Genomic DNA, 14,830 nt, shown 5'->3' on the forward strand with positions numbered 1-14,830 from the left:
TAGCAGTAGTTGGAAAAGGCTTATAGAACTTTTTGCGTTTTACAACTTTTCATTACACGCCAGTTTAAAAGTTGTTCTATGACATAGATAACATACAAATGATAATCATAAACAGAACTTTTCCCACTACATAGTACCATAGTACTCATTTATTTAGTCAAAGTTTATGTATTTCTTTTATATCGACTACATACAGAAATAAAAAATTATATATTTTTTGTATAACGAATGTAAAATTGAAAGAAAAATATTGGAGTTTCCACATGAGCAAGTCCTGTTAAGCAAAACTTGATTTGATTTGGCAACCGGAAGTATTTTAAGCTGTGTCTTTAATAAACAAATGCTGCCAGTCAACTTGTGTACAAAGAAAAATCAGTTTCCTGAAATAAAAACAAATTGACTAGCAGACAAACTTTCATTACTTGAAGCCTCTTTAAATTTTACTAGTTTTTAAAGGCTAGTTAGCTTATGAATACAGGTTACATTGATTGTGTAACTCGAAGTGCAGGCATATATTTTTGATGAGCTATAGAAGTTAAATAACGTGTGGTTTGTAAAATTGAATGTTTGAAAAAATTTATAGTTAGCTAAGAAATAATATGCAATAATGGGCATCAATGAAATCAATCACTACTAATTAATTGTTGGCTACACAAAAAAAAAATATTGTTTTTAATGTTTTAATTCTTTGTTGTGAAAATGGATGAACAATATGCAGCTCGATTATTATTTTTTTTGTTTTAACCAAAACAGTGATATTTTTAGGGAAATCGGGAAATTTTTATTGTTAAAATAGGATTTTTGGTAAAAAAAAGATCATTATTTTTATTGCTGCCATACTATTAGCCATTGGTTCTCTGCCAATCAATTTCCATGTGAAACTTTCTTGTTGGGTGATGTATTGCCGAAACAGTCTGTCCGAAATTGAATTACCCAAATGCTCGAACTATTTATTTATCTGGCTAGCTGGCTAACTTATCTTTACACTTTTAACTTTATTCCCCTCCGATCTTGCAGCACTGTCACAAATACTTGGCGCTGCGCGACGAGGTCTACTGCCAGCTGATGAAGCAGACGACGGCCAACCGGTCGCCGTGTCCGGACAGCTCGCAGCGCGCCTGGCGCCTGCTCAGCATCCTGGCGGCGTACTTTGGCTGCTCGGACGCACTGCGTCCGTACCTGATGGAGCACCTTACGTCGGCGGCCTCCGACCGGCGGCGTTCCTGCCACGGCACCGCCGCCGTCTGCCTCACCAATCTGCGCAAGACGGCCCGCTGCGGCGGCCGCAAGAACGTGCCCAGTGTGGAGGAGGTGACGGCCGTGTCCGCCGGCCGTTCGGCCCGTCGCCAAATCTACCGCCTGCCCGGCGGAGCGGAGCGCGTGGTGAACACCCGCTGCTCCACCGTGGTGGCCGACGTCATCGCCGAACTGTGCGCCCTGCTGGGCGTGGAGTCGGAGGCAGAACAGCAGGAGTTCTCGCTGTACTGCATCGTGCAGGGCGATGCCTTCACCATGCCGCTGGCCGCCGACGAGTACATACTGGACGTGACCACGGAGCTGCTCAAGTCCGGGCAGCCCTTCTACCTGATCTTCTGCCGCTCCGTTTGGCATTTCGCGCTGAAGCGCGAACCCGCTCCGATGCCCCTCTACGTGGAGGTGCTCTTCAACCAGGTGGCACCGGACTATCTGGAGGGTCTGCTGCTCGAGCTGCCCGGCAATGGGGTGCCGGTGCCGGAAATGGTCCGGGACATGGCCCGCATTGCGGCGCTGCTGCATCGCGCCGCCGATCTGAGCCATGTGCCCGCCATGAAGGAGATCAAGTTCTTGCTGCCCAAGCCGGCGCTGGGCATCCGCGAGATTCGACCCGCCCAATGGGTGGGCCTCGTCCAGTCGGCCTGGCCGCAGGTGGCCAGCCTCAGTCCCGGCCAGGTGAAGGCCCAGTTCCTCAACGTGCTGGCCACCTGGCCGCTCTTCGGCAGCAGCTTCTTTGCCGTTAAGCGCATCTGGGCGGAGGAGGGGCCGCATGTGGAGGACAACCACAGTCCCATGTGGCGGGACCTCATCCTGGCACTGAACCGACGTGGCGTCCTCTTCCTGGATCCCAATACCCATGAAACACTGCAGCACTGGAGCTTCATGGAGGTGATCTCCACGCGCAAGGTAAGCACTTTGTCCTCTGTCATCTCCTCAAAAGTTGTGTACTCAAATGAGTTGTCTTAATGCAGGTCCGCTCGGAGGATGGGGCCCTCTTCCTGGACATGAAGGTGGGCAACCTGATGCAGCAGCGCGTCATCCGCGTCCAGACGGAGCAGGCTCACGAAATCTCGCGCCTGGTGCGCCAGTACATCACCATGGCCCAGATCAGTCAGCGCGACAAGAGGGAGCTCAATTAGTTAGCTATCTGAACCCCCACAACCATACCCACAACCATACCCACAACCATAATTATTATTATTCGTATCGATATTGTATTGAGTTATTATCCCAATAATTTCACACACACACACACAAACACACACATTTTTTTGTACGTTTCATAAGTCTCTTTTTACCAGATACATATATTTATTAACGATCATATGGAAGATCCATATGTATGTTTAGATGTTTATGTTGTGCTGGTTTCTGTGACCCCCCCCCCAGCTCCCTCTCAAAAAAAAAAAATACCCAAAATCCCCCAACTCGGTGGCGCTATGATGGCCATATATTGATCCCTCTTCAACCCGCTCCCAATCGATTCCCCTTGTCTTTAGTTTAAGCAAACCAAGTGCAATCCGAGTGCAGGAATTGAACTTCCACTTTCTGGTCCTCCCCCCCTCCTCCTCCTTCCCCCTCCTTTCGATTCAACGATTTCTTGTAGCACTTAAGATTAGCAAACTTTATTATTATCATTTTTTTTTTTTGACAATTGTTAAATCGAAAATTGCTTAGCCTAATCCCTACAATTATCATAAATAAATACAATTTATATATGTATGTATATCTATCGCAAAAGTTGGGCTTGTCAATTGGGTGGCCCATTAATAAATATGATAAAAAAAAAAAAAGAAAAACAAGTAAGCAAAGAGATACTCGGTACTCAATGGATTAGAATTGTGGCATCATTTTTATACTTTTTATTTTAATTATTTAATTTCAACCTCTTGTAGAAACATATCTTCAAGATTAGCGAATGCTTCAATTGGCAGATAACAAATCCCTACATGAGCACCGGATATAAATAATAGAATTACTAGCCATTTGTCGGCTGCTTAACTATATAATATTTGGTATGAGTTGATCGCTGTCATCCTCCTCATCGTCCTCGTCCTCCTCTTCGTCGTACTCGCCATCCTCGTCATCCTCGTCCTCCTCGTCGTCCTCGTCATCATCCTCCTCTTCCTCCTCCTCGACCTCCACATTTGGCTTGTCCTTGTGGCTGCTCACGGGGGAGATTGCTGCTGTAGCCGTTGCTGTTGCTGTTACTGCTGTTGCTGCTGGTGTTGCTGTTGCAGCTGGCGCCAATGTTGCTATTGTTTGCTCCTGGCTAGTGAGCTGTGTGGGGCGTGGCAGAGGTCCTGTCGCTGCTGCCACACTTGTTGCATCGCCCTTAACGTTTTTTTCCCCGGATGTTGCTACTAGTATTGGTGATGACGATGGCGATGACGATGGCGATGGCGATGGTGCTGGTGTCACTGGGGTGGCACGCCTCGTTGTAATGGCGCTTAACGCTTCATTAGTCGCATTGTGGCTGCCAGCTCCAGTTGCCACCACTTTCGTCCTTGTGGCAGTGGTGTTTTTGTTGCCTCCTGCTCCTCCTGCTCCTCCTACTCCTCCTGCTCCTCCTGCTCCTGCGGTTGGCACAGCTGCGGTGTCATTTGTCCGGCGCTTCGGCTCGTTACCCAGCGTGCTTTCATCGGGTAAAGGCATAGCTACACCTGTTTCCTGCTCCTGCTCCTGCTCCTGTTCATGGTCCTGCTCCTGGTCCAGTTCCAATTCCAATTCAGAGGGTGTGGGCGGCGTGATGCGCGGTGGCGCCACCGAGGTCAGCAGAAAGTCATCCCGTATCTCGCAGTTCTTGCCCAGAAATCCCTGCCGGCACTGGCAGCGGTAGCTCCCATCCTCGCGACTCAGCGACATGCACTTGCCCTCGTTCTCGCACGTGTCCGGATGCTCCACGCAGTAGGTGAGTTCTGTGGGTCAGCGTGGTCAGATATATGTAGGGCAGAGGGATACCGATACTCACTCTCGTCGCAGAGCATTCCGCCCCAGCCGGGATGGCAGTTGCACTCCCACGGCGCCTCACAGTCGCCGTTGGCACAGCCCGGATACGGAAAGCACTTGTCGCACTGGCTGCCCGTCCAGCCCACCTTGCAGCTGGAGGAGAGAATTGAGGGTGGCAGGGGAATATAGAGTCCGAACTCCGATATGGGTGACTTAATTGATATGGCTTGAGTGACTTATGCTTAGTTCAGATAAACATGATTCGTATTTGTACAAAAATTATCTTTAAATTGCTATAGCATTTTTTAAGGAGAACATGTTTGAAGGTATACATACGAAATTTTTTGCCATGACCATTTAAACAAATTTGTCACAAAAATATTATTATGTGTAGCATACAATATTAAATTAGAAAAAGCCTAGAATTTAATTAGGTCTCCCAAATAGTATACAGTATTTACAAATGTGTTGTGAAAAAAAACATACCCTTTAAACTTCCACATGATGCCTGCACATAATTAAGCTTGTCATTGGTAACTTAAGAAAATATAATGAAATATATTGCAACATATTTTCTAAATTTAGAAGGACAATTGTTTATCCGGTATTTGAATACTTGAATTAGTATTGACTTCTATCTTTAAGGTATGGCCTTTGCTTTTCATATTTTCAACTACAACTAATGCAAATGTGAGTTTGGTCGACAAAAACGAATATAATAAAAATTTTGGGATATAGAAAATATAATCAATTCTGATGAATCGGGGAAATACAGTTTGCAACCTTTGCAATTTAAAATCTTGAGTAAGTAGAGATTGCTACAATTATAATACGATGTCTTTAATAGTTAAAAACTTGTTTTAAATTAAATATCTTAATCCAAATGTAAATTCTTTTGGAGTCTTCTTGTTAAATGTTTAATTTAAATTTAAATATATTTTTGCAGCAGTTGCATGGGCTTTAAAGCAAAAAAAAAATATGTTATTTAGAAAGTACTTCTTGGCACGCTTTTAGTTAGTCAAGTCCTTAGACTCTTGGCAACTTCCTAGACTTTTTTTCCTGCCTCGCAAACGAAACGCTGCACATGGGGCTGCCTACTTACCGGCATTCGCCAGGCTTGCGGCAATATCCATGCTGTTTGCTGCAGTCGGGGTCGCACAAAGCTGCCGGAGGAGGAAATTAGTTGGGCATTGGATGGGGAATTCCTGCAGCAATCGGTGGACTTACGCGTCTGGCAGAGCAGTCCTGTGTAGCCGGGCAGGCAGAGGCACTCGAGCGGCTTGTTGCAGGTGCCGTGCTGGCAGCCCGGCATCGTGGCGCACTCGGAGCAGGTGCGTCCGGCGTAGCCAATCCGGCAGCGGCACTCGCCGGGCGCCTCGCAATATCCCCGGGTGCTGTGGCATCCGCTCCGGCAACTGGCTGCGGGACAAAGGAAGCCGGTAAGTGAGTAATTGCATTGGCAATCAGATTGCTTCCAATATGTTGGATGTTTCATTCAAGATAGTTTGAAAACGTATGCATGTTTATTTGATTGAATGCCTTTTTAATTATCGATAGATACTTCAGACAAAACTATTTCTTTTTGTAGTAACTTTGCCAAAAAAATGACCCATAGTCATAAGAGTTGCTGTTTTGAACAGCTGGCAACCTATACTATCCATCCCCGATCGATTGAAAACAATTGATTTTGTTTTGACACAAAAACCGAATTTTGAAAAGCGTTATTTTGAAAAACTAGCATATGTCCAATTTTCGCACTTTTTTCTAAGGGGGTACATCATCATTTTTGGCGAAAATTTGAAAAGCTGAAAAAATTTAAACTGTGAATGCCATTCGATAGGAAATTTTATGACGAATTCAACGGTGTATGGCATTCCAGCCTTTGACCATTATTTCAGAAGGTTTTGACAAAAACCCAAGTTTTTAATATGTATTTTTTGGGTAATTGCAGATATTTCAAACAAAATTATTTCCTTAGAGTCTTTTTGTTTTAACTTTGCCCAAAAATGACCCATAGTCATAAGAGTAGTTGTTTTGAACAGCTGGCAACCTATACTATCCATCCCCGATCGATTAAAAACAATTAATTTTGTTTTGACACAAAAACCGAATTTTGAAAAGCGTTATTTTGAAAAATTAGCATATGTCCAATTTTCGCACTTTTTTGTACTGGGGTACATCATCATTTTTGGCGAAAATTTGAAAAGCTGAAAAAATTTAAACTGTGAATGCCATTCGATAGGAAATTTTATGACGAATTCAACGGTGTATGGCATTCCAGTCTTTGACCATTATATCAGAAGGTTTTGACAAAAACCCATGTTTTTAATGTGTATTTTTTAAGTAATTGCAGATATTTCAAACAAAATTGTTTCCTAAGAGTCTTTTTGTTGTAACTTTGCCCAAAAATGACCCATAGTCATAAGAGTAGCTGTTTTGAACAGCTGGCAACCTATACTATCCATCCCCGATCGATTGAAAACAATTAATTTTGTTTTGACACAAAAACCGAATTTTGAAAAGCGTTATTTTGAAAAATTAGCATATGTCCAATTTTCGCACTTTTTTGTAAGGGGGTACATCATCATTTTTGGCGAAAATTTGAAAAGCTGAAAAAATTTAAACTGTGAATGCCATTCGATAGGAAATTTTATGACGAATTCAACGGTGTATGGCATTCCAGTCTTTGACCATTATATCAGAAGGTTTTGACAAAAACCCAAGTTTTTAATGTGTATTTTTTAAGTAATTGCAGATATTTCAAACAAAATTGTTTCCTAAGAGTCTTTTTGTTGTAACTTTGCCCAAAAATGACCCATAGTCATAAGAGTAGCTGTTTTGAACAGCTGGCAACCTATACTATCCATCCCCGATCGATTGAAAACAATTAATTTTGTTTTGACACAAAAACCGAATTTTGAGAAGCGTTATTTCCTAGGATGTTGATACACAAACCGATTCTTTACATATATTTTTACGTTTTGTGGAGATATGTTAAGCCTTGCGTTTCTTACGTTCCGTGCAGAAGAGTCCGGCCCAGCCGGGCTGGCAGATGCACTCGAAGGGCTTGGTGCATCCGCCGTGTTGGCAGCCGGGCAGCGGGATGCACTTGTCGCACATCTCGCCACTGTATCCGATGCGGCACCTGCATTCGCCGGGTCGCTGGCAGTAACCTGTGGGATGGACACAGAGCGGGGTCACGAATGTATCACCTTCGGGGCTGGGGTTAAGCATACCGTTCATGGGGTCACAGCCCCGCCGGCACATGGGCACCTGACAGAGATCACCCTGCCAACCCGGAAGACACTTGAAGTCGCCCTTTTCATCGCACACGTAGTGTGCATTTTGCTTCTGTTTCTGCGACTTCTCACAGGCCTGCGGTGGACAACGAATACCCATGAGATTAAGCTCATATTTATAGTTTTATTTATATTTACTCGTTGCTTCCACAGCGGAATATTTGAGTTGCTGCTTTGGCGCGCATCAAAGTTGCGCCTAAATGAGTCGGTTTCCTCCAATTTGAGAGCGGTGATCGCGGTTACCAGCAGTAGTGTCGCCTGCTTATCTGGCCACATATTTGCGTGCTTTTTCAGAATAACATATAGGGTATATAATTACGCAACAACAACAAATTGCATTTGTTTTAAATCAGAAATAACTTAATGGTTCCTTCGACAGTTTTAATATGCATTTAAATAGCTATGGTGTTTTGATTTGTTTTAATACTATAGTGTGTAAATCCTATGTAAAAAATAAATAATTATATGTATGTCCATTATTATCTCTAATAAATCTTGATAATAATGATTTATTGGAAAAATTAATAAGTCTTGAAATTAATGGCTTCATGCTGAAATTTATTTCTAGATTTATTTGAGATATATGCATTTTCAAACGGACAGTTCTTAAGTTTTAAAATACATTCCAAAAGTCTAGGCTGGCATAGCTTGATTTCAGTGATCACTAATCTTGAAACGATTTTTAAATGTTTGATGTCTTATAACATTTAACAATAAAAGTATAAAAGACCAAAATGGTTTGGTTCAAATGTAGCATTAAATAACAATCTTTATTATGGACTTTAAATTCACTTGTAGTTATGTGGAAATTCTCTGAACTTTAATTACACTCTTAAACCAACTTGATTTATGTTGTATCCGACGACATCTCCTAAAAAGTGAGTTATTTTACGGATAGACTTTAAGCCTGCTTAATGGAGTTAAACTTTAAGACCGAGTTCAGAACACTAGTGGGGATTTGACAAACGCCTCGATGTATTGGATTATCGGCTTAAACAAAAAGTGCTTTCTTTTGGCCAAACTTAGACCGTTAAAAGAAATCGACTGCTACAAAAAACCCACGGCCCCTCGTACAATCGCGTCACAATTAACATGTTCGAAGACAACTTTCTTTGCGGCCAAAAGAACGGGAAACAACACTGACAACCAAGAACTCGATGGACCTGATGAATCACCGGTCCAAAAGAAACCACAAGAATGCAAATAGAGAATTACTCTTGGCGGCGGTTAGCGGTTCGCCTGGATTGCAGCTTCTCCGGTGGACAGGTGCACACTTAACACTCAACACTCAATACAATTCTAATCGACAACGGTCCGTGTCGGTCTGCGATCGCTTTGGGACTAATCAAGTAGCCGCCTCGTCTGGCCAGCTGGCTCTTTCTCCAATTCTCCAGCTCTCCAGCCCCGGCTTCTCGGTTTCTCTGTCTTCTTCCCCTGGCCTTCACCGTGAACTCGGCGCCGAGAGGCAACGCGAGAGAAAGAGCGTTTGGCACCTGACTACTGGTAATTGGGTCAACCGGTAGAGCCAAATCAGTTGAGACTTGAGCCAAGCACAGTGGGTGCCATTCACCTTTCATGCTTAAAAAAATTATTGAAAAATAAACGAACTTTAATTGAGAAACAAACAATTAAAGCAGAAATCGAATTTTAAATATGTAAATTTGTAGATTAATATTTAATTAATAAAAATAAAAAGTAATGTTCAACGGGTATTTAACTATATTCAGATTTAAATTGTTTAAGTTACATATTTACTATATTTATTTAATATTATAATTTAAATACTTACTTGATTGGATTTACTTACACTGGTAAGAAAACGTAGTATATTCAAATATTTTGTATTAATAATTTCCCATTGATTTTCATCCATTGCGGATATTAGTTATTTTAAATAGGAAAATATTTAAAAATTGTTCAATTTTCATTAAACCATTTTCATATTTAAATATCTGAAAACATAATTTAAATTAAAACTATATTTAACTCAATTAAAATGCATTCCACAAAGAGGAATTAGTTTAAATATAATATGGTTATGATTTTATATATAATTTCAATATTTAATGTTCAATTTTAAATTCAATAGTCAGATAATTATTTTACTATTCCAATTTTTTTTTTTTTTATGCTACTGTTTGGTTGTGTTTTAATAACAAATTTTGTGTTTGCCCATCACAATATTAGGGCTGCTATTTTGCAGCCAGCTTTTCCATATCTAAGAATTTCAGAAACCTAGAGCTCCACTATTTTTATAGTTCGTTCAACACAATGTGCCTGCAACTCTCGCCAAACTAGTTGTGGGAAAATGAGGATTGGAAAATTGTAAGCACTCCGGAACATAAAAGTCGAATGGGTTACTTTAAAATTATACTTGTTCTTTATTGAATGATCTCATTATTTGTTTAATTATAATTTTATTAATTACTTTCGACATTCGTGTGTACCTAAAGTCCAGATTAATGCTAAGTTCCAAACGTTAATTCCGACTCCAGATGGTTGTCCGCCAGTCGGGGATCTGACTTCATGGCCTCAACCACTTGCACTACACACAGAGTGTAGTTATGTGACAATTTGCAGTGGCAAGTCGGTAAACTAACGATTAGATACGATTAGATACACTCATGCACATCCATATATATAGGTTCTGTCACTACGCAGCCCGACTCCGAATTCGCTGACGACGATGTTATGCGGTATTTGATGACTTAGTCTCTAGTTTCTAGTATTATCCGATCCAAGATGAGCGCTTCATGGACCCCCAGTGTGTTTCGACTTGTTGGTTGGGCCAGCGACCCTAATGCTTACACGAGGGGGCTTCCTAAACTACTTAGAGAAATGCTCTCCGAAGAAAGTCCACAGCAGCCGTGGTTCAAGTGTTTTATATGGAAATGTGACGGATATATGCGTTACAAAGCTGCAACTTACTGCTTTCTTATTCGTATATATTCTAAAGTTTTGAAAAAGGCAAATTAGTTATAAATTATTGAAAATTACAAAAAATATTTGAATGAGTTTAAAAAAATTGTTCGTTAAAAAAACCAACATGAAGAAGTTACATATAAGGAAAAGTTTAAAAAGCTTTATGTGATCCAAAGGAGTTTTTGAAACAACATTTAAATTGGTTAAAATGCACTTATGTATTCCGGTACCGCTTTTTGTTGACTTAATATTGTTTTTAAGGTCTAAAGAAAATAGTTTATGACTTCCAGCAACTTATGTTTAACCTTCCAATTTTCGGTACCTCATAAAGTTTCTTTTTTAATTGCACGCCATATTTTCTTCTGTGAATTGAGGTAATCCTCTAATATTTTCTTGCTGTGCTTTTATCAAATTATCATTTTATGCAAATTTATCAAAATCAATTAGTACATCAAACTTGATTTAAGTTATATAAATTCTAAATTTCTTATAATTCTCATATGTCATATCCCATTGCGGTCTGTTCTTTGCCTTTTGGCATGGCAATCCCCAATATTCCATATATATATTTCACTGGCAGTGCGACTATATCTTCCGGATCGCTTCCCTAGAGAGACAAAAAAAAAACACTGACCTCACACACATATGCTATATGATCTTCTTAATCCACTGGCTTAATGTTTAAACGCTTACATACGATGGGGTACTTGTGTCTGGGCCGGAAGTGAAGGGGGCGTTCGGTTGAGGGGGCGTGGTGGCGGGTGATATGATATGATATGATGGAGGGGGAGGGGCTGGGCGGGGCGGGGTAGCCGTACACCATAACCTACACGAAAAAAAAAAACGATCTCCGGATGATGCAGCGCCTTAGACAAAGGTGAACTGTGCGTGGCCGCCGCACTTCTTGGGCGGTCCGACGGTCAGGCGGAGCCACTTGCCGCGGCACGACGGCGCCGGCAACGCGCTCCAACGTGTCGTGCGCCCGGCCAGCCCCTCCCCCCGGCAGTGGTAGGTGGGCGCCAGCGTGGGCGGGGGCGTGACCGGCACTACGCTGCGCTTTCCCGCACTCCTTCGATAATGGGACATCTGCGACTGCGACTGCCGCTGGTGACGATAACTTTCGGCACTCTCGTTGCTGTCCAGGGCGTTCTGCAGGTCGTCCTGCTCCTCTTGCTCCTGCTCTTGCTCCTCCTCCTCCTCCTCTGCCTCCGCCTCTGGCTCCAGCTCCTCCTCGCTCCCACTGCTGTTCTCCTTAAGCTGCTGCTGTTGCTGCTGTCGCTCCTCCTCAAGTTCGTTCGCTGCCCGCTGGCCGGACACGGAATTGGTGGTTGTGGGCGGCGCGGCTGGATCTTGGGGTGTCCTGGTGGTGGTGGAGCTGCCGGTGGAGTCCTGGATCAAAGCCTCCAGGTCACAGCGCACCGTGATGCGATCGCCTGCGGGGAGGATGAACCAAAATTAATTTATTTAAACATTATAACTTGATTTAATGGTCCAGTTATTAACCTTAATCGAATTCTTAATTACTAAAATTTGATTTATGTTTTAGTTATTTCCTTTTCTAAATTGTTTTTATTTAGTTTCTAATTACATTATAAAAAATATATTAAATTTAGTGGCGTCCTTTATTGTATATTAATTAATAATTTGCGTCAAAAAACTACTTAATTTCTATGGTATTTATTATAAAAATAACAAAATATTTATTCCAATTTGGGCAGTGGATTTTTGGAACAGTGTACTCACCTTCCAGCATCAAATTGTATGGCGGTAACTTGTGGCAGGCCTTGGAGGCTTTGATTACTTCGAATTCCACACAGTATCTGGAAGTAAAATGGAAAAAGCATAGTGTTAGTTAAAGTTTTTTAAAGTTGCTATGTAAATCTCGTTTGTACTGCGTAAGATTCTATAATCTACCTTAATTAAATTGAAATAAATATTAAATTGGTTTGATTAATTGCAAAAATCGTTGTCTACTTTCGGTTATAAAATTAAATTGCAAATATCTAGTTTTGTTTTATATATAAAAAGCTTAGTACAGAGTTCAAAGAACCTGAGTAGTTTTTCAAAAAACCTGCCAGACTTTAACGCTAAGTTCGCAATACCCTGTTCGCCTGAATTTGTGTAGAACTAAATATTTCCTTAATTAATTATCCATCCGCATAAATTCAATTCTCTGCTGGCGACTCGTTCGCTCGTTGTTGTTCACCCATTCATTCAGCAATTCATTCGTCCGTTTGGTCGTTCATTGATTATGCATGTCCTTCGGCGACGCCTCATTAGAGTGGCAAAGGACGCGCCTGGCCATTGAGATGTTAAATATTATAATTATTGTGATTCTGCTTGGTCCACCGACTGAAGAGATGGCGACGGGAAGAACTTGATTTGTGCAATTGTGCGGACTGAAGGGAAGGGACAGGGACGAGAAGAAAGGAGGTTGAGTTCAGCACTTCAAAGGGGCAGGAAATGTGAATTGTCTATTAAGCCTAACAATTTCCGCTTCCGTTAGGCAAAAAAGCGCAAAAAAGAAAAAAACAAAAAACAAAACCAAAAGCAAATCGAACTGACAAGTGTGTGTGTGTGTGTGTCTGTGTGAGTGCCACTTGAGAGTGTGTGTGTGTGTGTGTGACAGCTGTCAAGGTGTTGACAACGGAAATTGCGTAGGAAATTTCAAAAGTGCCTGACATTTTGGGGCATTTTTGATTTTAACCCCCGCCGGAAAGTCAAGCCACTTAGCCAAACGAGACGGGGCAAAAATGAAAAAAGCGAAATGGGGAGATTTGTGGATTAGATGCTAAATTCAATGATGACGGCAAATTAGCCAGGATGCCAGGATGCCAGGATGCAGCGGAAATGAAACCTGGCGTCGCACTCAGTCCACACAAACAAACAAAAAACAGAACAAAAAACAAAACAAAAAACCAAATAAGCCGAAATACAAATACATAAATAAAAATAATTATTATTAAAGGGGAGTCGCCAGTCGAGATTTGCGGGGAACAGCTGACAGCTTAATTAAGTCCCGGCCCAAGAACCGAAAGACCCTCTGCGCCCGGGCAATAAAGGTAAATTGAAAAAATTAATGTAAATAAACAGGCGCAGACGCCGCGCCGAGTAATAAAAATAAACAAGGCAATGCACAAAACTCGAGGACCAAAACATAATTAAAGACAAGCAATGGGCGGGCTTTTCCGGGGGGATTTTTCCCCGCCCACAAAGCACCATCTCGAGTCCTTGGCCAGCGATCATAAAATAAAAAGCAATTGTTATGCTTGGCTTGCGGTGAGCAGAGGAATAGTCCCTCCATTTTTGGCCAATTCCGAGAAGGAGGTCCAAGTTGCAGCTTGGTGGGGGAAAAAAACGCTCACTGATTTATCGCAAAATGAAAGGGAAATGGGGCCAGAATTTGTTACGAATTTATTAACTGATTACGGATTTAAATTGCACACAAATCAAACAAAAAAATATATTTAGCCACAAAAAAATGTATTTAAAATATATTGAAAGTGTATAATCAATTTAAGGTCCCGTATCAAAGCGAATATATAATGGAGAATTAATGGCCATTAGCTGAATACAGAGTAGTATGAATTGCTTTCGTCCTGTCGGCTTTTAACTGGAACGCCAACTATTACTGACACATAAACAGTTTACCGCTGTTTTTAGCTTTCCACTCAGTTGCAGTTTTCGTTTTATGGACCATAAACTTTTTACTTCTAATTCATGACTGTTAGTTAATCATGGCCACTACCAATAATTGCTGGCGTAAGTAGAACTACATGCTAATTAGAATCACAAAGTGTATACCTTTTTTTTGTTTTAGAAAACCTTAGGGCCTTAATATTTGCACACGAACGTTCGCTTGACTGGGCAAATCCACCCTGGATTAACAAAATAAATATGCTCAGTTTATATGTGTGAAAATTAAAATCCCCAAAGAAGGTTGCACGCAAATTCCAAGCTAAGCCAATAAAACACAAGAAACACATTTCACTTTGAATACACATATATAGCTACGAATTTATTTTAAAGTTAAGCCAAGCGAATTTCCGAACCCAATTAGAAAGCCCCTAAAGTGGGAGGAATTTGGGCTTTAAAAGGCAGTGATGAGCTCAGCTTATCCTTTGTAAGCAAATGTGTTTTCTGGTTACTTAATATTTCATGAATTGCAGTGATGATTTAAATGGAAAATTTTATTCAATCTTCTCCTTAAAATTTAAGTGAAGGGAAAAAACAGCTAACTCGAAAGCAAGGAATATTCTGCTTATTGATTTCACAACACCCTTGAAAAAAGGGTATTATATAAATACACAGAAATTACTCTGAATCAATATGTCTAGAAAACATCAAAAGTGTGTTTAACAAAACAACAAAAAACAACAAAAAACAACAACAAAAAAAGAACAAGT

At 41.2% G+C, this 14,830-nt stretch overlaps 3 protein-coding genes across 5 annotated transcripts in view; 1 reads left to right on the forward strand and 2 right to left on the reverse strand.

Annotated features, from left to right (window-relative positions):
- LOC108144263 (unconventional myosin-XV) overlaps positions 1-2,994 on the forward strand; it is a 38,571-nt gene extending 35,577 nt beyond the window's left edge. Inside the window, 2 exon segments of the mRNA XM_017268949.2 lie at positions 1,018-2,160; positions 2,226-2,994. Coding sequence (XP_017124438.1) covers positions 1,018-2,160; positions 2,226-2,393 — 1,311 coding nt within the window. The 3' untranslated portion in view covers positions 2,394-2,994.
- Positions 2,995-3,030: 36 nt separating this feature from the next.
- On the reverse strand, positions 3,031-8,829 carry LOC108144285 (mucin-5AC). Of its 2 annotated transcripts, XM_017268976.2 has the most exons (8): positions 8,718-8,829; positions 7,641-7,787; positions 7,440-7,578; positions 7,218-7,376; positions 5,431-5,622; positions 5,306-5,366; positions 4,226-4,356; positions 3,031-4,172 (listed from the first exon to the last, which is right to left on the reverse strand). In XM_017268976.2, exons 2-8 carry the CDS (start codon positions 7,776-7,778, stop codon positions 3,256-3,258), a joined length of 1,737 nt encoding a protein of 578 aa, XP_017124465.1. In that variant the 5' UTR covers positions 7,779-7,787; positions 8,718-8,829; the 3' UTR covers positions 3,031-3,255. The 2 variants fall into 2 exon arrangements, with proteins under 2 accessions (XP_017124465.1, XP_041563005.1); XM_041707071.1 differs by lacking the exon at positions 8,718-8,829 and having other exon boundaries at positions 7,641-8,686.
- A 2,388-nt stretch (positions 8,830-11,217) lies between these two features.
- The window catches only part of LOC108144879 (pyrroline-5-carboxylate reductase 1), an 88,795-nt gene continuing 85,182 nt past the window's right edge, over positions 11,218-14,830 (reverse strand). For both annotated transcript variants that reach the window (XM_017270040.2, XM_017270048.2), the window contains 2 exons: positions 12,168-12,244; positions 11,218-11,857 (listed from right to left, as the gene is read on the reverse strand). In XM_017270040.2, the coding sequence (XP_017125529.1) occupies positions 11,292-11,857; positions 12,168-12,244 (643 nt within the window). In that variant the 3' untranslated portion in view covers positions 11,218-11,291. The remainder of the gene's footprint in view (positions 11,858-12,167; positions 12,245-14,830) is intronic.

This window comes from Drosophila elegans, unplaced genomic scaffold (assembly GCF_018152505.1).
Source record: "Drosophila elegans isolate 14027-0461.03 unplaced genomic scaffold, ASM1815250v1 contig_149, whole genome shotgun sequence".
NCBI lineage: Eukaryota > Metazoa > Arthropoda > Insecta > Diptera > Drosophilidae > Drosophila > Drosophila elegans.

Coding starts and splice junctions, on each gene's coding strand:
- LOC108144285 (XM_017268976.2), bottom strand. CDS start 7,778: ATGTGGCCAGATAAGCAGGCGACACTACTGCTGGTAACCGCGATCACC. Junction 7,377..7,439: donor GGGCTGTGACCCCATGAACG/GTATGCTTAACC, acceptor TCCATCCCACAG/GTTACTGCCAGCGACCCGGC. Junction 4,173..4,225: donor CGGAATGCTCTGCGACGAGA/GTGAGTATCGGT, acceptor GCTGACCCACAG/AACTCACCTACTGCGTGGAG.